This window comes from Pristis pectinata, chromosome 6 (assembly GCF_009764475.1).
Source record: "Pristis pectinata isolate sPriPec2 chromosome 6, sPriPec2.1.pri, whole genome shotgun sequence".
Lineage (NCBI taxonomy): Eukaryota > Metazoa > Chordata > Chondrichthyes > Rhinopristiformes > Pristidae > Pristis > Pristis pectinata.
The window spans coordinates 25,221,367-25,244,542 of NC_067410.1; the positions used below are offsets into that span (position 1 = coordinate 25,221,367).

A 23,176-nucleotide genomic window follows, 5' to 3' on the forward strand; every position below is an offset into this window, starting at 1 on the left:
AGAGAGTTCATAAAAAAGGGACAGTTCTTTCAAACAGCAAGATATAATGAAAGTTGCAATAGATTCTACCCAAGTATTTTGTGGAATGCTGTATTGGTTTTGCTATGCTATCATGAAAAGATTTCATGCAGCTCTGATCTTGGCTGTTGGCTCCATGGCCTGATGTTGGAAGGTCCCAAATGCCTTTGAGCATCCAAGAAGTCCATTAAGATTTTTGTACTTGCCTTATTTTGCTCTGCCTGCTACTGTAATCTTACAGGAAGTAGGTCAAATACATCTTTAGATCAACTAGAAAAAATAGGTGTTGCTGGAAATGAACCTTCCTGCCACACTACAATAAAATGACTATGCCGAACCTTTGCATAATATACTCGCTCTTACCTGATCATATTTTCTGTCCATCAGCAACAAGAACTAGAAAGTCAAAATGATTTATCTCCTGCCTTTCTGGTATTGAAATGAATGCTTCCATGCCATGAAGTCACTGATGCATACTGTGCATTGCGAGAAATTCACTACCAATCCAGTGCCTTCTCTTAAGGGAATTTCCTAAAATGGAGTCTCATATTTTCTTCTGACATGGAAGGAGATCATTCAGTCCATCGAGTCTAAGCCAGCTCTGAGGATTCTCATCAGTCTCATTTGCCCACTAATTTCCCTGTAACCTTTTCTCCTTCACATATCCATGAACTCTGCCCAATTCTCCTGCCATCCATCTACAGTGGGGCACTTTACAAAAGCCAATTAACATACCACCATATCAGGGATGTGGGAGGATACAGGAGCATGTGGAGGAAACCCACATGGTCAGAGGGAGAATGTGCAAATTCCACTCAGACAGCACCCGAGATTAGAAATATACCTGGGTTGCTGGTGCTGTGTAGCAGCAACACAAAACGCTGCACTACAGTGCCACCCTAAGTTTAAGAAACTTGTAAATGTGATTTTTATATTCTGAGGAACAATAAGTTAATGTTACAGCTTTTACAGAGTTTCTGATCTCTGGCGTGTTTTTTTTTACAATACCACTGCTCTATAAGATGCTTGATTCTTGTTCATATTTACAATATATCTTAACAGGTGGGCTGCAGGGTGGTGCAATTAGCGCTACTGCCACATAATTCCAGTGACCTGGGTTCAATGCTGATTGCAAACAATCTGACTTAATTAGATACAGGGTGAGGATCAAGGATGGAGCCAGTGGCCCGGGAGCAGAATTAGTGTTGGGGACCAAAGACATCGACTTGGATCGTCCCAATACTTGTCCGAAGGAAATTGCTCATTAAGTATTAGATGTCAGATAAACAATCTAACAATTTCAAGACAGAGAGATGGTCATAGGATAGAGCTGAATATTGTCAGCAGACATGTAGAAACTGATGCAGAATCAAAAATTATTCTTGTTGCATTTCACATACTGTATCACGTCAGTTTCTCTTGCTTCCTGCTTTTCCAGATAAAGTGGGTTCAGCTCTTGTAAATGACAATAAATTTATTGAGAAAGATAGTGCATGGCTTCAGACTGTCAATGTATATTGACACACGAGAGACTGCAGATGCTGGAATCTGGAGCAAAGAAAACAAACTGCTGGAGGAACTCAGCAAGTCAAGCAGCATCTGTGGAGGTAAAGGGATGGGCAAGTCCTTAATGTATTTTGAGGCACTTTCTCTTAGAACCAGAAATGCACCAGCAATAAGCACTCAATATTGATTTCATTTCCTTCCCTCTTATTCCAGAACCTAAAGTCCTAGAGCAGGATTTATTGTCTAAATAATATGGTCCGATAGTCCAAGGGGCTGAAGAAAGCCATCGCAACCCTACCTTCTTGCTGCCCTTCACAAAGCTCTACTATTGAATGTTAATGGCCTTTCCTACTTCTGACCCAACCCCTCTGACAACAAAGTGTTTAATTTGAACCAAATGACAGGATGATTTAACTGATTGATTTATGTGGAATGACAAAACTTTTCTGATCTGTTTAATTTTCCCTAGATTATGGAAGAGTCCCAGAAGATTGGAAGACTGCAAATCTGACACCACTACTTGAGAAAGGAGGGAGAGAGAAAGGCAGGAGCTACAGGTTAGTTAGCTTAATGTCTATTTTCAGGAAAATTGAGAGAGTCCATTACTAGGAAAGTAGTGAAAAAACACTTAGAGAAGCATAAAGCAATTAGGCAGAGACAGTACCACACAAAATTATTGGAATTCTTCGAGGACGTAACTAGCAGGATGTTTAGAGGGGAACAAGTGTTTGTGGTAATATTTGGATTTCCAAAAAACTTCTGATTAGGTGCCAGAGGGCTGGAATATACAAGTAGGGAAATTTTGCTACAACTGTACAGGGCAAACCTAACCTGCAGGGCAACAGAGAAATTTAGTTTCCTTTCTTAAGGAAGGATGAACTTGTCTTGGAGGATGTTCAGAAAATGTTAATTAGTTTGATTTCTGGGATCAAAGAATTATGAGAAAATATAGAGTATATTGGCACTACAGTCTCTGGAGTTCAGAGGAGTCTTATTAAAATATACAAGTGCCTGATAGAACTTTACAGGGTAGATGCTGCAAGAATGTTTTCCCTGGTGTGAGAATCTAGAGCTCTGGGTCAGTCTCAGAGTGAGGGGTCAACCATCTAAGAGTGAAATGAGGAGGAACTTCTCTTTTTGGTGGCAAATCATTGGAGTTCTTATCCCAGAGATCTGCGAGTGAAGAGTCATTAAGTAATTCCAAGGTTTACATTGATAATCTTTGGACTCTGGCAGCATCAAGATTATGGGGATCAGGTAGGAAAATGGAAGTGATGTCAAAGGCCATATCAGCCATGAACTTATTAATTCATTCTTATTGAATGGTGGATTGGGCTCAAGGGGACTTGGCTGCCTGCTACTCCTATTTCTTAGGACCTTAATTATTTTTAAGTATTTCTAAAAGCTTTGATAATAGCCAACGAGTTACATTCCAAAATCATAGAATGTTATAGAGGTACATTTATGGACATCCTCTAAAAAGGAACAGAAATTAACTCAATTGTTATAATGAAGCTCTATGTGATTTGACCCCAAATTGGAATCGATTGGTCACACGCACATCAAAGAAACCTTTGCTACTCGTATATAGGTCACCATGGTGTAAGTTGGAGGTGGGTAGGAAGTGGGTCTACTGAAAGCCCAAAAAGAAAAAAATCCCCATAGCTCGGTGGTCTGCTGTTTTAAAGTAGAGGAAACATTTCACCCACATCTCTAGGAAACCCCCTGCTTGAAAGTTGTAACCATCACACTCACAGTGTCACACAAGGCAAATTTTCTTCTTTTAGATCTTAGCCTACCAAAGCTGTAATACATTAAATCCATGCGTTTTAAAGGATGGCCTGGAGTAAATTACCATACCAAGTGCTATTTGTACAATAACTTTCTTAAAAAAGAATGCATCAACTATATTAAATACAAAATAAAAAAATTCCCATCTCCAAGAGTTCTGAAAACCTATACATGGCATATATAAAGATTAACCTTCATCGTATTTCAGTAACATCCAGACAGTCATATGGCAACAACAGTCATGGTCCAAGTTTCCCTGAGACACAGGTATAATAATGAGACCAGAGCAGTAGTTATATTAAATGAGGTGTTTCAGTTGAGCTGCTACTTACCGTAGATGTCATCTCCATGTATTATATTTAAGAAGTCAATATGTGTTTAGAACTTACCCAATGTAAATAGCTTAAGATTAAACTATGTACATGAATCAAGTGATAATCTACACTTAACTTCCATTAAAGTAGTACATTTGGAAAAAAAAGATTCTTTAAGTCCGAGGTCTAAAATTGATTTCAGTTCATGGCAAGGGGTGAAAGTCCCCTCTTTCTGATGACTGTTACCAATATGCGGTGAAAATATAATAGTCTTAACAAGTTACAAGACCACAATCCACAGAATTGTCCACATACAACTATTTTCAGTAACGCTGTTATTATGACCAATGAGTGAACTGTTTTGGATTGTTTTAATGGCCCTACTGAGGATACTTTTTCCAGTTAAGGCTAAGCACAACAGGACCACTTCAGATCTTTTCCATGCAACAGTGTAACCTCCTCATTCATCATGGCTTTGCATTAATATTAGGACCAATTAATAGCAACTAACTGGATAAAGGAAATGGATGAAATTATGCTGCAGTTATTAACAAAAACAACATTATTATTTTACATGCTGTGTAAAAATAAATTCAGGAATGATTTCAGGAAAGTCAGCTCCAAAACACAGGTACCAAGAGAATTAAGTTGGGCAAAGCACAAAAATAGGTGCGTTGCTCTTGCTGCATGATTAACTTAACCCTGTCCATTGCACTGCAGGTAGCACATTAAATTGGTGCACACTGAGGATTTCTACAAATCCCATGTGCAGTTAGTGCCAAATCCCCACTGGCAGCTAGGGTCTCAAAATTCTGAGTGGCTTGCACAGCCTGTACTGGGTGCATTATAGCTGCCTTGAAGTGACACAAGCTACTTCATTTTCCCTACTGCATTCAATTCCCAGGCTAGCCCCATCAGGCCAGCCATATCAGAAACAACACCTTTTGGTGTATTGTAAGTGACTCTAGAAATACTATGGGATTGGTCAGACCATTCTCTGTAAAGTAATGAAAAATTAACCTATGACAGGAAAGCTCAACAAATAAGTAGTATGAAACCAGTGGCCAGAATAACCCAGTAGCTAAGCAGTTACCTCATGATCCATTTAAGCAGCATGGTGGGAGGGCACTTCATACAAGTTAACATTATGCAAGGTTCAGACAAGACAACCCCTCTAATGGTGTCATTCCAAAATGGCAGCAGCAGCTACAAATAAGCATTGGCATTGATTTATATCAGGTTCTTTCTGCTCTGCAACCCCTTTAGCAAATTAATGTTCTATGCAGGCCCCTTTGGCTGTCTGAGTGCACATCTTGGATGCCGTGTTGGAACCATGGATGGCACTACAGCAAATAAAGGGCAAGAATTAAACACACAGTTTTACTCAGAGTTTCAGGACACTGGATATCTCCATATCGCCCCACACATAGATTCCTTTACGCAATAAGTTTTTAAACTTGGTTCAATTATTATACATAGGTTCAAATATTTCAGAGTAAGTCACTTTGAGAGTTCTGTATTCACCATAACCATTATTTGGAGAGCATCATGAATGGAAACTGAGAAGGATCAATATTAGTTTTATACATATATGGATTATACTGGATTCACAACAGAGTAAAAGGGCATATTATTGCTCACCGATAACCATGACGTGCAGATTCTTCAACATTGTCCAGACTACACATAGCATAAACACTCAAGACATACCTTCGTGAGAGCCAAGTACAGAGAAGAGTTTATCAGAGATAGAGAGCAGTTAGCTCCTGCACAAGATGCATTTCAAAGAACTCCTCAACCATGGCTGTGTCCTCGACTCCATCCCAGAACAAACTGTTCAGTTCAGTCTCACCATCAACGCAAACTGATAAGAAGTTGAAAGGGTTGTATAGCAACCAAAAACAATGGCCTCGGAAGCAGACGGTATTCTCTGCTAAAGTTCGAAAAATTGGTGTACAGTAACTTAAGACACAACTTCACACCCTCATCTCCTACATCTGGGAAGAGAAAGACTTGTCAGGAGACCGCAAAGATAGCATAATTGAAAAAGGAGACATATCCAATTGCAGTAACAACAGAGGAGTCTCCCTGCTTTCTGCCACAGGGAACAATCATTGCAAGGGTCCTTCTCTGAGATTTGTGGAGAAAAAATTGCTCCACAAATCTCAGAGTAAATTCTGTTTATCTAGAAGCACATTGGACATGATCTGCATTATTTTTTAGCTCTGAGAAATGCAGGGAGCACAATCAACTACAATCCTTGGATGTTCTTGATCTCCCCCAAGTGTTTGTGTCCTTCTCAATTTGACTGCCCTCAAAAATTCATTTCCATCCTATATCTGCTACATGATGTCATGCAATGATTTTAACCAATTTAATATTTCACAAGGTTAAGGCAAGGTGCGCCACCACACACCCAATATCAGTACAGACTGGTGTCAAGCAAAGCTGCGGCTTTGCTCCAACACTCTTCACAGTCTTGCTTGCTGCAGTGTGGTGCCTTATCGCCAAGAAGCTTGCCATTAGAGTGCAGCTAATCTACAAGGCAAATAGGAAACTGCTAAAATATGCCATCTCCATCCGAGAATAGAGGTTACTCCAATGACAGTTACTCAGCTGCAATACCCAGTCAACACTCAGATGCTGAACTTCCAGTCATTGTTGACTCATTCACCAAAGAATGGACTTTAATGTCCACAAATGATAGAGGTGTCCTACCAACCTGTCCCCACTGCCCAAAACCTCCCCCATTCAACAGGTGCTCACTATGAGATCTTGGATAATGTGCACTCTTACCATGCCTTGGGAGCCACCTCTGGAGGCTGGCATTGGTGATGAAGTTCACCACTGCCTTCAGCTATCTGAATAAAAGTGTATTTGAGGATCAAGCCCTCAAACCTAGTACTAAGCTCAGGGTCTACTGGGCAGCAGAGATCCCTGCCTCCTGGATGATTCGGAGACATGGACTGCCTACTGCAGACACATGAAAGCACCAGAGAACAATCACTTAAGCTGTCTCTGCAAAATCCTTGAAATTCAATGACAGGATAAGAAAACCAATGTTGGTATCCAGAGGAAACTATACATGGATGTTCTTTTAAGCTCCTTGAAAAAGTGCAACTAATGAATCCCTGGCCCACATCTGTCCAAAGGCAGAAGGATCATTTAGTATGGCTGCGTAAACTTTTGGTCTCTTTGTTGGGAACCTGGAGGCCTGGCAAAAATGGCAGAAGTGCACCACACCCCATACAGTACATCCACCTGCCCCAGCGTACATCTCCTGCCTCACCTGTGGCAGAGTCTGCAGATCCAACACAGGGCTCGTCAGGCGCCTTAGAATCCACAGTGGGATCTTAAGGAACTGCCTAAGAACAAACATTCTGTTTATTTGGTTCTATAAATATCTATTGTTGCTCCATAATCCCAATTTCAAACTTACTGTCAAAGGAAGCATCTAGTAGTTCAGATATTTTGCCACAACTGTAGCCTAGCTTTCCTTTCATGACATGTTCACCCATTTGTAGTGAATGTTATTATGGTTGTTATGAATGAAGAATCTAGGTCAATTTCTCTGCATTATGTTAAAGTCTTGCCTCTAGAACACTTCCTATTTAGCACATTTCCTGAAAAGTCACACTTTGTTCCTCCAGTCATAGTAAAACAGCAACTCAAGAGATGCAAGAATCAAAAATGCCTAAAAATACAAAGAAAGTTTGAAGAGGAAAGATTTGAGGGGAAAAAAAGGCAATGCATAAACTACCAGTTGAGAAAGTAGTCACATTCGAAGAGGCAATCAATCAATTCACTTATAACAACTTTTGAACAATAAGGTCCCCAACATCTTTTATCAGTAACTGATTTCCATGTTCAAATTAACTTTTTAAAAAATAAAATGTAACAACAAGTTACATTAAACTGTCTTCTCTGCCTTGTGAAGTCTTAGTATGACACTGCCCAATGCGCAGCCAACAAACTAGAAATATAATCAGAAAAAGAAAGGACTGCAGATGCTGGAATCTAGATGAAAAAACAAGATACCGGAGGAAGGGTTTATTAACTGACCCGAAAAGTTGACCATCTGTTTTTCTCCATGGATGCTGCCTGGACTGCTGAGTTCCTCCAGCATCTTGTAGAAATATAATCACATATGATGCTTATTTGGTCCTATTAACATCTAAAGGGATTTGGATAACCTAAATACAAATTAAAACACTGCTTACATTTCCATCGAGGCTGCACAAGCTCAGTGAATCTTCATCTCTTTTCCTCTGCTTCCGTTTCTTCTAAAAACAAAAAGAACAGATGAAGTCAGTCAGACATGTTAAAGATGGAAAGTATAATGAGCTGCAACTGAAGTAAAATAATGGTAAAAGAAACAAAGTTAATCTTTCAAGTTAATAAACTTTTTGGAGTTTATGTAGCATCTTTTCTGGACCTCAGACCACTCAAAAGTTTCTCCAGAGTCAATGATATACTTTTAAAGTGTAGTCACAGTTGGTACACAGAAAACTGCTGGAGCTAATTTTGTAAACAGCAATATGGTATAAACATAAATTATCAGATAATGAAGAATGATAAACGTTTGTCACCAGAGAGAGGAAATGTGCATACATCTGACAGGGAGGAATAGTAGCTCCTCAGATACTCTTCTGGTCCTACACTAAGCAGTTGCTAAGATACTTGCTCCAGCTTCCAGATTGGGATTTGAATGCACAACCTTTGGACACCATGGTTCAGTTATATCGTTCTGTAACTTGGCTACAGCAATTGCCTACAAAAGTGACACTTCAAAAATGTCTCTGCATCATCTCTCAATCACTGTATCAAATATATCCTGCATTCATAGTATTGAAAGTTATGAAAAATATTCTATTACACCAGCATTATCTCATTTTAAATTATCTCCTTTAACATGCAATGGGTAATGTACTCCCAATTCAGGTCTGCTGTTTAAATAAAAGGAAATAGTAACTTGGCTACAAGATTATACAATATTTAATATACTTGTAAAATTTCTCTGGTTGGCTCTTCAACAATTCATTAACTGGTTTAAATTAACCTGATTCAAACAGACAAGCATCTAGAAACAGAAAACATCAGAAAAATGTAAAAATTGATTCCAGAAAGCTAAGTCATGCATAACCAACTTGCAAAAATTACTTGATGAGTTTACAGAAACAGACAAGACTAATGCAGTAAGCGTGATATGTATGGATTTTGATGAGGTGGCATAGATTATGGCATAGAGAATGAGCAGACATATGGCTGAGTGGGTAGCAAATTGGGGGAAAAAATCAACAGAATGATTATTTAGATCAGAGAAGATGGGAAGGAATTGGAGTTAGCTATTTAGCCCCTTGTGTCTGTTTCACCATTCAATAAATTTATGACTGATCCACAACCATACGCAGCAACACTCTAATATTCCACAATGCTCAGGACTTTGGTAGTGCCAGACTGGCAGATTTTCTGGACTGTTGCTAAAATATTGAATACCATCTATATCTATTAATACTGCAATACATTTTTCATTCACATTTTAAAGAAAAAGTTACACAGTATTATAATAAATTTCCCAGTGAACCAAGAAAGTTGAGGGGGATTGGCGACTGGGAATTGATCCCAGAAGCCAGGGTCCCAACAAGTCAGAAGGGAGTCCAGGAACGGGGGCACTGATAAGTCAGAAGGGAGTGTAGCAAACATTACCCAGTGAGCCTGATACTGAGACATCGGGATTTCTGAAAGGTCAGGTAGTGGATTATCGTGGTTTTACTGTACGCACAGTTTGCTCATATTCCTGAATACTTTGGGTTGTCAAAAATTTCTGTCAGATTTAAAATTAACTGAACGTGTTTCAACTGATTTTCTGGAAGGAGACTCCTAGAGAGTGTAAGAATCTGCAATGACCTATTAGGTTGAATGTTTTTTTTTGCTGTATATTCTATGTAACTCTATGTAAATTGATTAAATAAAACAGGTTATTCTCTCTGATAGAATAACACCAGATAAATGATTGTACCATAATAATGCATAGCATAATTGCCACTATTCATCTCTCTTAGTATATCTGATGCGATTTTCCTAAATTTCAGCTGTTAATATAGCATGTTTTACTTTCAATATTAAAATCCACTTGATACATTAGTGTAAAATCTTATAGCTGAGATACAAACAAATAGTTAACATTTCTCAATCTTTCTAGTGAACATTCTGTATGTCACCTTAAATCTACATTGGGGAAACATTTCTTTGTGTATTAAAGTGCATGTTATTTGGGAATCCTGGCAATTGTCCATGAAAATAAATCTGGTGAATAAGGACCAATTTAACATTCTAGAAGAAGGGAAATGATGTTATTGCCAAGGTTGAGATATTATCACAGGAGCATGACAAAACTGGAAGATGAGTTACTCTATAGTAAATATTGTGACTGCAAAGGAGATCAGAGGCTGGAGTATTCTATGATAAGTTATTCATTCTCTAACTTGTTAACTTTTTCCACAATCTGCAAGTCAAAAGAAATATTTTCCACATATTTAGATGAGTGCAACTACAACAACACTCAAGAAACAAACATTCTTTGGAACACAGAATCCTTTTTTACTGGCATTCCATCAACCTGCTTCAAAATACACTGCCTTCACCACCGGTGTAACATGGCCAAGTGCATACTATCAACAAGAAACATGAAGCTATTCACAAAAGCTCCTTCATCAGCACATCACAAACCCAAGTCCTCTACTGTCTAGAAGCACCAGTAAAACAAAACATGGGAGTATCAACTCTTGCAAGTTCCCTTCCAGTAATACACCTTTGTAACTTGGAAATATGTCTTCATTCCTTTCATCATTACTGGGCAAAAATCCTGGAACTGTCAACTCAACAGAACTCCATCAGAGTACCATCACCACATGGACAAAGAGATTTCAGTACGTGGTTCACCATTGCAGTCACAGGGCATTTCGTGTTGAGCAATAAGTCCTGGCCCAGCTAGCAATGTTAACAACAGTGGGCTTCACAGCTACAGCGACCCAGGTTCCATCCTGACCTCTACCGCCGTTTGTCTGCAGTTTGCACATTCTCTGTGACCACGTGCATTTCCTTGAGGTGCTCCAGTTTCCTTCCACATTCCAAAAACATGCGGATCGGTGGGTTTATTGGCCACTGTAAATTGCCCTGAATGTGCAGATGAGTGAGTGATGAAACCTGGGGGAGGGGGGAGGGGCTGGTTGATGGGAATGTGTGGAAAATAAAATGGATTAGTATAAAAATATGTGCTTGATCGGCACAGACTCAGTGGGCCAAAGGGCCTGTTTCCATGTTGTGTCACTCTATGACTTGTGCATGAAAAAAAATTGTTGCTCAACTTCGAGTCTGAGCATAGCTTTGGCTGTGGTAGAAAATGGTTACCACAGTTGTGACCACAGAACAGAATGAACATGGAAAAAAATAACAAAACAGGATGAAGGTGACGGGGATCAAATGAGGGAAATGACTGAATTCAAAAGTACATGCAAACCGCTGCAGCATATCTAAAATTAAAGAGAAGATTTACCAATAATATATCATATCTGGGAAAGATAGATAATAATCTTTGCACTATATGTAAATAGAGTCTAACCTTAATTGGTAACCTTATAACACATCAGCCAGCTTTGTCTCATTCATCTTAGAATGAAAATCATTCTTTACTCTACACAATAAAAACAGAAGATGCTGGAAATATTCACATGTCAGGCCACATCTGTGGGAAGACAAAGTTAATCTTTCAGGTCGAAGACCCTTCATCAGAACTAGGAAGGAGAGAAAAGAAGATTGATAAGCTACAAGGAGGGTGGGGGAAGAGGGTGTCTCTGATAGGGTAAAACTGGGGACAAGCCGTAAACAAGATTTTCTCATCATTGAGTGAATGGGAGTATTCAGAAAGTGAGAACATAGACAATAGAATGTAGGAGAAATGCAGAGCAAGAAGACATGCCCAGCAGGTTAGGCTGGGTATGTTCTCTGCTTCCAGAGGAAAAAGTAGAAAAATGGGGAAATAAACACACTAGGCCAATACCTTCACAGAATGGAGCACCTGTATTGAGTCCACAGGGGCAACACTGTGCTTCCTGTTACCTGCTACTTTAATTCTCCATCCCATTCCCACTCTGACCTATCTGTCTGTGGCCTCCTCTACTGTTACAATGAGGCCCAACACAACAGCACCTCATCTTTCATCTGGGCACATTGCAGCCTCAACTTTTGACAATTTATATAAATGACTTTGATGAAGGCACCCAAGGTACAGTTGCTAAATTTGCTAATGACACAGTGATAGGTAGGAAAGTTAGTTGTGAAGAGACACATGGGGGTTACAAAGGTACATAGACAGGCTAAATGAGTGGACAAAGATCTGGCAAATAGAGTATAATGTAGAAAAATGTGAAATTTTCCACTTTGGCAGGAAAAAATGTAAAAGAAACATTATTTAAATGGTGAGAGATTGCAGAGCTCAGAGATATGGAGAGATCTGTATTTTTTAGTGCATGATGCACAAAGGCCTAGCATACAGGCACTGCATGTAGTTAGAAAAGCTAACAATGCTATTCTATATAACAATGAACTGAACACAAAACTAGGGAGGTTATACTTCATTTATACAGGACTTTGGTAACACCTTGGCTGGAGTACTTTGTACTGTATTGGAATCCTTACTTATAAAAATATGTAATTGTGTTTAAAGCCATTGAGAGAGACCAGGCTAATAACTTGAATGAGCAGGTTGCCTTATGATGCAATGCTGGATAGGCTAAGTTTGTATTGGCCTGGGTTTAGAAGAGCAAGTACCACCTTGATTGAAATGGACAAGATCCTGAGTAGTCCTGACAGGGCAGATACAGAGAGGATGTTTCATCTTGTGGGGGAATCTAGAATTAGGGGTCACTGTTTTAAAAATAAAATGTCACCCATTTCAGGCAGAGAATGGATGAAAATTTTTCTCTCAGAGGGCAGTGAGAGTTGGAAGTCTGTTTTCACTACTTGACGAAGAGAGTCTGAATACTTCTTAGGTAGAGGTAAGCAAGGAGGTGAAAGATCACTCCAGTAGACGGGAATACGGGACTTGAGATTCCAATCAGTTTAGCTGTGATCTTAGTAAATGGTGGAGCAGACCTGAAGGAACAGGAATAGTCACCAATTCAGATGTAAAGGACAAGGTCATTGTGCTTCTGCTATCTAGTTGGAAAACTTTTATGTTAAATTATTCCCCTGTATTTTCTCCATAACCCCGTAAATTCCTTTTTCTCTCTTAAGTACTAGTCCAATTCTCTTCCAAATTTTAATATTGAATCTATTCTCATCTCCCTTTCAAAACCAGTGTATTACAGATCATAACAACCTGCTGTTAAAAGAGGCTATAACTGAAACACTCGTAATTTTAACTCAGATTACTAGTGTATTTTGCATGAAATGGTTCACAGATTTTTTTTAAAATCTGAACACAAAGTGGGCTGCATTTTCATCCATTTAGGGTCAACGTGAAAGCAACACAAGTAGATAACAAAACTGTCCAATAGTAAAGTTAAAAGATACCGAATAGTTAAAAATACTAAATATATTGATGGGATATTTTTCTAAAATGTAGTTCAATTTTTTTCTAGCCATAATTACCTTAAATAAGTCATTGCATCACAACTTCTTTTAGATTCCAGATAATTGTAAGAAAAATTGTTTAATATAACGTCAATATATTAAGTGATGTCACATCTACATGAACCCCCCTTTTAATTTTTCCAGCCATAAATTTTTATATCCCTTTTAATGGAAATTGCCTGTAAATGCTCATGCTCCCTCCCACTACATCTTCCCCATTGGCAGAGTAAATTACAGCATGACAAGCTCCCAATGCAGTTTTGTTACACTAAAACCATGGTCATCAGGGGAATAGACAGGATCCCTGCTGGAGTTCTAAAAGTCATTGTTGAAGACATTCAGTCACAAATCCATAATCTAATTGCCCATACCTGGGAAAGGAAGGATACACTAGAGGACTAGAGATGTGATAATTAATGCCATCTTCAAGAAATGAGATAAACCCAATGCGGTAACAGCAGTTGAGTGTCCCTGCTGTCTGTTACAGCGAAAGAAATTTTTATGTCACTATCAACCAGTGGACAAAGAGCTGCTTCCCAAATTGTAGTGTGGATTCCTTCCATTTAGGAGGCACAGTAGACGTGATCTTCACCACATGACAACTCCAAGAGAAGCATACCATATTTCATGTTATAATATTATCTTACAATATAAAATGAGGCCATTTGGCCTATCAAACCTTTGCCAGCTTTCAGAGCAATCCTTTCAATCTGACCCACCCATAACCCATTTTCTCTCAGATGTCCACTCTAATTCTCCTACCACCCACCTACATGAGGCACAATTTACAGTGGCCAATTAACTTACCATCCAGAACACCTTTGGAATGTGGAGGAAACCAGAATGCTCAGGCAAAAGAAAATCACATAATATGGAGAACAATGCAAACTCCCCACAGACAGGACCAGAGGTCAGGATCAAATCTTGGTTGCCAGAGCTGTGAGACAGTAGCATCACCCATTGCAGCAATGTGCTACCAAACATGGCATTTGTCAACCTTACCAAAGCTTTTGACTCCGTCAATCAGAAGGGACTGCGAACACTCTCCTCTAATTCTGCCACCCACAGAAGTCCATGTCCATCTTACATTTCATGACTGCATGCAAGCCATGATGCTAATCAACAGGTCTACAAAGAGCCAATCTTAGGAAAGACTGGTGTTGAACAAGGCTGTGCTATTGCCACAATGCTTCTCCATCTCTCTCCCCACAATGCTGCAACTTCACCCCCAACAAACTCCGCTTGTGAGTGGAGCTAACTTTCAGAACTAAGGGGAACTGTACATCCTATAGGAACTACACACAAAACCATGGTCATGCAGTAGCTGCAGCACTGAGCATAGAACAGTACAGCACAGAAACATTACCTTCAGCCCAAATGTTGTGCTGACCTAATTAAGCTAATGACACCAGTATGCAGATGATGAAAAACACTATGATGCTGGAGGAACTCAGCAGGCCAGGCAGCATCCGTGGAGAAAAGCTGCTGAATTCCTCCAGCATCATAGTGTTTTTCATCTAGATTCCAGCATCTGTAGTCCTTTGTTTCTCAAGTATGCAGATGATCATCAGCAACGCAGATGACACTTGCATTTCCAACCACTAGCAGGCTGAGTTCCAACCCATCTTCAACTACTTCACTAACTCATATGAAAGAATGACCCTTGCACACGCAACATACATTTGCTCCATCAATCTGTACCTACTGTATAACACTGCCTTCTGACACTAAAGATTCATGGCGAGACCCTAGAAAACAGACAATTTTTCACATCTTCGTATCCACCCCTCAGTGAAGGCAGACATCGATGATGAAATTCATCATCAACTTCAATGTACTAGCACTATCTTTGGCCAACTGAGAAAAGGTTATTTGAAGATCAAGAGCTCAGAATTTGGCACAAAGCTCATGGTCTATCAGGTAGCAATGATCCCTGCCTTCCTTTATGATTCAGTAGAATTACCTACAGCAGGCTTCTCAAAGAACTGGGGAGACACTACCTCCACCGAATCCTCCAAATTGACTTAAAGGACAAGTGAACCAACATCAGTGTCTGCACCCAGCCCAATATCCTCAGCACTGAAATGCCATTCCATTGGGAAGATCAAGTTGATCATTAGACTCCTGAAACAAACTCACTATTCTCAGCTGTCACAGGAAGTGATCCCTAGGTGGATGGAGGAAAAGATTCAAGGATATGCTCAAAGTCTCCTTGATAAAAATGTAACATTCCCACTGTCTCCTGGGAATCCTTGGCTCAAGACCAAAGTGGAAACTGGGTGTTCTGGGTGGTATTTTGAACCTCGAGTCTATGTAATGAGAATACACAGAAGTCCTGTGTAAATGGAGGCGGCACACCACTACATCAGCTATCTCCTTCTCTATCTGTGGAAGAGTCTGTAGCCCCCACATTGACCTCATCAGTCACTGCAACACCCACAGAAACTGAGTGGAAGCAAATCAACCTTGATCCTAAGGGACTGCCTGAGAAGGAGATGGTTATCTAGCACTTAGTTATATATACTGACCAGCACACTTGAGTCACCAGAGTGAGCAGTCAGACCAACTTTGAAGCAGCAGCAAGACGATCATGTTATCTGATGTATTTCATTAACTGGCACTAGTCGAGTCTGGCATGTACCGGATAACCAAGTCTTATTATAAATACAAAATTAGGGATACAAGATATAACCTGAAAATGGAGACTGAATTACTTCTCTTCTTAGGTTGACATCTTTACTTTGTTTTGACTTCCTGTTTGACAAGCCAAAAAAAGATCAGGAAAATTTTGTTACCATTGGCACAGACTTGGAAACCTTCCTTCCAGTTGTTAAATTTTGTGACTTTGAAAAACTTAAAAAATAAAAGGAAAAGGAAATAACCAGTCAAAAAGAGACAAAACACTGATGTGTATAAATCACTTTTGGGCAATTTGTGAACAGAAAACAGATGACTCAAAGCTGATCAATAATTGAGTCTCAGCCTGTTTTATGGTCTGTAACAGGTACACACACAGCTTTTTTTGGAAAGAGTCCTGAGATTTTGACCAAATAATGATGAAGCAATGGTGACAAATTTCTAGATTGGGATGGTGTGTGATTAAAGAGCAACTAGCTAGGTATGTCCTTGTCCTTCTCAGCACTGAAGATTGTGGATCTGGAAACTGTTATCAAACTACAATGTATTTTGTACATGGCACATAGTGCAGCTACAGCATGCTGCTTGTGGAGAGACTAAATAGTAAGAATAGTGGAAATGCTAATTAATCAAAGGCAGCACAGTGGTGCAACAGTTAATGATGCTTCTCATAGCTCCAGCATTCCTAGCTCAATGCTGTCTGTGCAGAGATTGCTGGTTCTCTGTGTGACTGCATGGGTTTCCTCCCACATCTCAAAGATGGGCTGGTAGATCGATTGGTTTCAATAAATTATCCCTTAGTGTACGTCTGTAAAAAGGTATTCAAGGGAACATGTATGAGAGTAAATGGTGACAAATGCTGCACTTTTCTTTAGCACTCATATGCAGGGCTCCATCATCATTGAGAATGGGGATGTTCTTGAAGCCTCTTCCTTCCATTAGCAATTTAATAGTCCATCATTATTCACAACCAGATGAGGTAGGACTTGCAGAGCTTTGATTGATCCATTAGTTGTCAGATCACTGAGCGCTGTCTATTGCATGCTGTTTGTTAAGCATATAGTCCTGTATTGCACCTTATTATTTTTAGGTATGTCTGGTGTTGCTCCTGGCTTACCTTTCTGCATTCCTCATTGAACCAGGATGTATGGTCCCCACTTAATTATAACGGCAAAGTGAGGGACATACCGGGCCATGAGGTTACAGATTGTGGTGGTGTACATTTCTGCTGCTGATGGTCCATTGCACCTCATGGATATCCACTTTTCACCTGCCATGTCTGTTGAGTCCATCCCATTTAGTGCACTTGTGGTGCCACACAACATACTGAGGACTCCCTCTGTTGTGAAGATGGGACTTCTACCAACGCTACCACAGATATATGCATCTGCCACAAGTAGATTGGCAAAGATAAGGTCTAGTAAGTTTATCCTTTGTGTTGGTTCACTCACTATCTACTACGGACCCAATCTGACAGCTATGTCCTTCAGAAGTCAGCCATCTTGGTTTCTGCTGGTGCTACCAACCCACTCTTGGGAGTGGACATAGAATGTACTCTGAATCTGGGACTATCAGTGGTTCTTCCAAGTGTTGTTCAACATGGAAGAGCACTGATCCATCAACTGCTCAGGCCAAGCTCTCCTTACGCATATTTGACCTGATGCCATGGGGCTTCATGGAATCTGGAGTCAATGTTAGGGCCTCCAAGCGCAACTCACTCCTGCCTGTACACCACCCTGCCATCACCTCCGGTGGGTCAATCCTGTTAGTGGGACAAGATGTACCTTGTGAATGAGGAGTCTGACACATTGTCTGTAAGGTACGATTCTGTGAATATGACTGTTTCAGATTTTGAGGAAGCTTGACTAATTTGAGCACCTGTCCACATATGTTTATGCAGAGGACTTCACAAGTCAATTTTGCTGGGAATTTGGTCACTATTTCTGTCCCAGATAGCTTGCTTAAACTTCAGTGAACATTTAAGAGTCAACCTCATGGGATGGGTCTGGAGTCACAGATAGGCCAGACTGGACAAGGATGGCAGATTTCCTCCTCTGAAGGACATTAGTGAACTAGATGAGCTTTTTAAGGACAATCCAGTGGTTTTCATGAGCATTAACATTGTAACTGCTGCTCACTTACACATATATAGAGCAAGTCATGCCAACTTGCTAGAAGTATGCAGGTTAGACAGATCATGATTACCATGATGTTGCTAAATTGCAATCTGATGCTCCAGTTTCACTTAACATCCAGAGCTAAACAGCCATTGGAAGACTTTCACCCCACCATAAATATTTAAAGGAATCTTCAAGAACTGTTTTGTTTTTGTGCACAATGCTTCCTTGATGAATATACCACAAGCTGAACAGATTCCACACCATCACTATCTAGCTGGTATATAATCATATACAGCAGATGATATAGATCACTGCTTGATATCCTTGCAGCAAACAAGATCCTGTGTGGGTCTGCCACACCATCTTATTTGAGCTATCCCACAAACCAAAGGATGGGTTACCAAGTGACTTGGCTTGCAACTTCAGTGCACAACAGATATACAATATGCATAGAGCTACAGGCTCATGAATGCAATAGAGAAAACTGCTGGTTTGCTCAAATGGTGATTCAACAGCCTGGATCATTCTGGAGGAACTAAGCAGCATGTAGAAGAGTAAATACTCAACATCAAAAGGCCTCAGGTCTCCACACAGAGCACCTGAGCACATTTAACAATCCAATTTTCATGCAGGGTGTAGAAACATTACACTCGCAGGAAAATTTCAAATCTATCCTGCCTTTCGCAGTGAAGCCAGAAGTCATTCCAACCAGGCAAGGGGGAGAAAGTTGTGAATATGTGCTATGCAAATGACATGGACGTCTGCTAGAGGAGGGAGGCCTTCAGCCCTGACAGTCAATCTCTCACTGGAGCTCGGAGTCCCTTGGTTCTTATAACCAATAGGGAAGACGTTGGTCAAGGGCAAGTCCATCTCAAAGTCCAAAGGTTCCCTCCCCCTCCCTGTAGCTCTCATGAATTTGGGCCATGGTTAGAAATTGTAGAGGCAAGTTGCTGGAGCTACTGGATGGTCAGTATGAACAAAGCCTGGGATTGCCAATTCTAGTGCACAAAGCTGTGCACGTCATTCACATTAGATTATCACCTACTTGAGGTTTTGTAATAAACTGTCAGGGGCTCCCATGTCATAGACAGATACAGCACAGAAACAGGCCCTTCGGCCCACCAAGTCCATGCCAACCCTCAAGCACCATTTACAACTAATCCTATAATAATCCCTTTTTTTTAAAATTCCCCTCAATGCTCCCTAGATTCTACCACTCACTCTACCATTACACACTAGGGGCAATTTACAGTGACCAACTAACCTACCAAACTGCACATCTTTGGCATGTGGGAGGAAACTTGAACATCTGGAGGAAACCCACATGGTCACAGGGGAAACAAGCAAACTCCACAAGGACAGCACTGGAGGTCAGGATTGAACCCAGGTCGCTGGAGCTATGAGGCAGCAGTTCTACCTGCTGCACCACTGTGCCACTATCTTTAAACACAAAGAGGTATTTCTGTGTTGACATTCTCCACATCCTGCACCAGACCCTCTTTCCCATGTGGAACTTTTACTGTGTTCCAGGTCAGCTGCAGTTACAAAATGCCTGGCAGTGCCTATTGAAGCCAAAATGCACCTCTCCTTTAGGAGATGCAGGCCACCTTCAACTGGTGTTTGCCAGTCCTGAAAGTGAATCTCTCGCTGAGTCAAATAACCACTGAACATGTGGTTAGCACTGGCTGAATGCTGAAATCAATATAATGAGCAGGCACATGAATTTATGGTCAAAGGACGGAAGTTAATTGTGCATCATGATCAGTGCACCCATTTTCAGCAGCTATCAATTCAGCACCCAGAATGTTTAAAAGAGAGCATTCATCAGTGGAATGCTTTCAATCTTCTATCCAACTCATTCTAACACCTTAAAACTGAATCAATAGATATATAAAGCTGAGGAAATAAATGCTTAAAAATCGTAACACATCAAAAGTAAAACTAAGGCTCTTGCAATTGAATACAGCATAAATTAATGCTCATTATATTGATTTCAGCACTCAGCAGCGGTAACCACATGCTCAGTGGCTTTTAGACTCTGCAAGAGATCAGTTTCAGGATTGGCTAACTTAGGAGAGCATAAATGCACAAAACTCATGATCAGTAATTTTTGCATGAAGGAGCAGAGCTACGTTAAAGAGCAGTGGTAAAAGAATGAGATAACTGGATCCTAGTGTGAAATGTTTGAACTTTCTTATCTTTGTACTCATAGTACAGCATTTCCTCATGTTTATGCCATTGTTGTAGATCAAGTGCTCAGAAAATTCTGGTCCTTCAGTTCCAGTGCTGGGATATGAATTACAAGCCTATTACAATCAGTTTGGGCATAAACACAAAGCACAAATTACTCATCTCAGGGCAGAAGAAATCATACTGCATAAAAGCAATTTTGTTACAGTGATTTCTATTCAGGACCCTCTGGTTCCCGCATACGTAAAGCACTTGAGAACAACTGAAATCTCAATTTTGACTTTAACTTCAGTTGCTATTAAGCCAACCTTAAACAATATTCTTATCATCTTCTACCTATTCACTGCTGTCAATTCTTCCACAACAATAAGGCACGGACATTCTGGCAGACTAATTCTACAATATATAACTGCCTTATCTGGTTTCCAGCTAAGAAAAATGTTGTCAACAGGACATATTCTATAGGGTGTTACAAAACTGCTACATTTACAAAAGAAGGCCTGCCAGAGATGCAAAGTTCATTAAAAATGCTAAGCTGCAATATATACACCAGAGAGAAACCTGAGCAATCTTACTACTCAAAGAGTTAAACCGCAGAAGGTACTGCAATATGCAAAAGATTTGAGAGTTCCTGTTTTCAACCAATCAATATAAACTGCTACTTTATGCCCTATCCCTGATGAATGGTCTAACTTATTTTAGATTTATTGTCACCATTTCCTCCATTTGTTACAGTTCTTTCCCAGAATAGGTTGCTTGCTAAACCTGTTTAAGGCACAATTCTACACAGTGGCATCACTCAACTTGTAGAACATCCAACTGAGACAGGACAGACAGCAGGCTGCCTGAGCCTTGCATGTATTTCCAACATGTTATGGCAGCTTGATAAAGTCAAAGCAAGATGATTAACTTTCACTGATCAAAGCCTGAAGATCTGGGGTAAGTTTGCAACTTAGCCCATCACTTTTGCATCAAGTATATGACATGTAAATGTGTTGAAAAATTATTTTTAGGAAGTTAAAATGCAATTTGCATGTGATTATTTTACCTGCAGGCTCCAGTTACCCAAAAGGAAATAGCATCAATACCATTTTGTACTTCTTACCTGATACATAAAGAAGCAACACCACACCATGAGGCACTTGTGATTGTTTTCAGAAGCAAAAGAAACCTGAAAATTATTTGAGGTTGTGCTTGGAGCTTACTGACAAGTCAAATTGCCCCCGGCTTTTTCTTCAGCTGCAGTCCTCTCAAAGCAGCCGGAACAACAGGAAGTGAGACAGGAGCCTATCACGTCTATGGTTATCTGTATCTATACAGTCTCAGTGCAGATAGACAGCAGAAGTCAGTAATGCAATTTCTGCAGTCTGCCAGGTGCACTTTAATTGTATCAATGCTATTGCTGTGGACAATATGTCGAACATCCCTCTTTAAAGTTGTTGTATCTTTCATTTTGTTGGAGTAGATAAGACTGTGAAAAATACTTGTTAACCCTCAAGGCTGAACCGAAGCGGTGGGAGCAAATCCAATTTGCTTTGGTGTAGTTTGATCATATACCATATACAATGAACACATCATGCATAAAAATAAATTTACTTGAAATAAATTAACAGATTTATTTTACAAGATATTTCAAACAGTTTTTGTATTGCATATCCACTGCTTCAGTCAGTACATCAATTTCCATTAAGGGACTAAGTTCTGGCAAATCAATTGCCTCTAGAAGATCATGCGTTTGGTCCAGACTCGTCCACCAACAAATTAAGCAATATAGTATTAAATTGAGATGAAATGTTTCTTTTCAAATAACTCTTCCAAAATTTAGTGGTGGTTTCATAGTGATGTAAAAAAATGTTACAAAATACATGGTTGTATCAATTCTTGAATTCCACTGCGACAGTTTAACCAACGTTCTCCAGCTTACATCTTTCTAAAGTTTTGAATTTAGCATTTGTTAAAAAGGCTAATAAAAAAACTAGTGAAATTGAATTTGCTTACAAAATATACATTTGACCATGTCCTGGAACTAAAGATTGCTTAAGTTAGCACATCTTGGGTTTAAATAAATTTCAGCAGGGCAAAGCTTTTCATAGAAAATAAGCTGACCAAAATCAGGTTTTAAGCACAAATGATGGTTCTAAAATTTTGCTTTGTTTTTAAAAAAACTTGTATACCTATATTCCTATGGTCAGTCACAAAATTTAGATTCACACTTAATGGCTTAAATCCCATATTTAACAAATCAAGGGATAAAATTCAAATTATACCGTATTCAATTCAGTCATCACTGGAAATAATCACGGGAACAGGCAGTTTTACTAATGTCCTCCAATCACTTTCACTATATTTGTGGTTAACATTATATGCTGAAAGATTTTATCACATGACCTCCTGCTCTACCTTCATGCTCCAGTCATGGGTCATACAAAAATATTGATTCACATGCAGCAGCACATTCCCACACCAAGGGGCTTGTGAAGAGGCTCCATTTCACAACTCAAATGTTTCACAATTCTCATTCTTCTTCACTTTTACACCTTCTTCAATATTTTTTTATCTAATGCACAGAAGCCTTGAGAGAAAATGGAAAAAAAATAAGTCCTATTTTAGTTTTTCTATATTTTGGTACTGGGGATTTTTTGCAGAATTGCATTGAGATTTAATCTACAAATCCTGGAAAGTCTTGAACAATTCTGGAACTCCGGTAGCTCTCGATGGGAGATCTTTGTCATTATTTTGTGATCCCCTCTACCCTGGGAGATGTACAGAGAATATATTGTTTCTTAGCAGTTCAAGGATTGTAATTACAGCAAATGAGAAAACATTGCCTTGATTCAAGTAAAACAAAAATCACTCTGGAAATAGCAGTCCAATCCAGTCAGCCATCAAAAGAATGAGGTACTAAGGAGGCAATTTTCAGTTGGAGATATCAAAGAAATCAAAAATATCCCTCTGCCTTCACAGGTG

General features: G+C 39.7%; 1 protein-coding gene across 2 annotated transcripts in view; it reads right to left on the reverse strand.

Annotated features, from left to right (window-relative positions):
• Positions 1 to 23,176, reverse strand: part of arhgef3 (Rho guanine nucleotide exchange factor (GEF) 3) — a 230,507-nt gene that overhangs the window by 97,368 nt on the left and 109,963 nt on the right. The window contains exons 1-2 of one of the 2 annotated variants that reach the window (XM_052017802.1): positions 21,315 to 21,849; positions 7,850 to 7,912 (exon numbers count right to left, since the gene is read on the reverse strand). In XM_052017802.1, the coding sequence (XP_051873762.1) occupies positions 7,850 to 7,912; positions 21,315 to 21,344 (93 nt within the window). In that variant the 5' untranslated portion in view covers positions 21,345 to 21,849. Of the gene's footprint in view, positions 1 to 7,849; positions 7,913 to 21,314; positions 21,850 to 23,176 lie in introns of those variants that run through there. The other variant, XM_052017800.1, reaches the window with a different exon arrangement.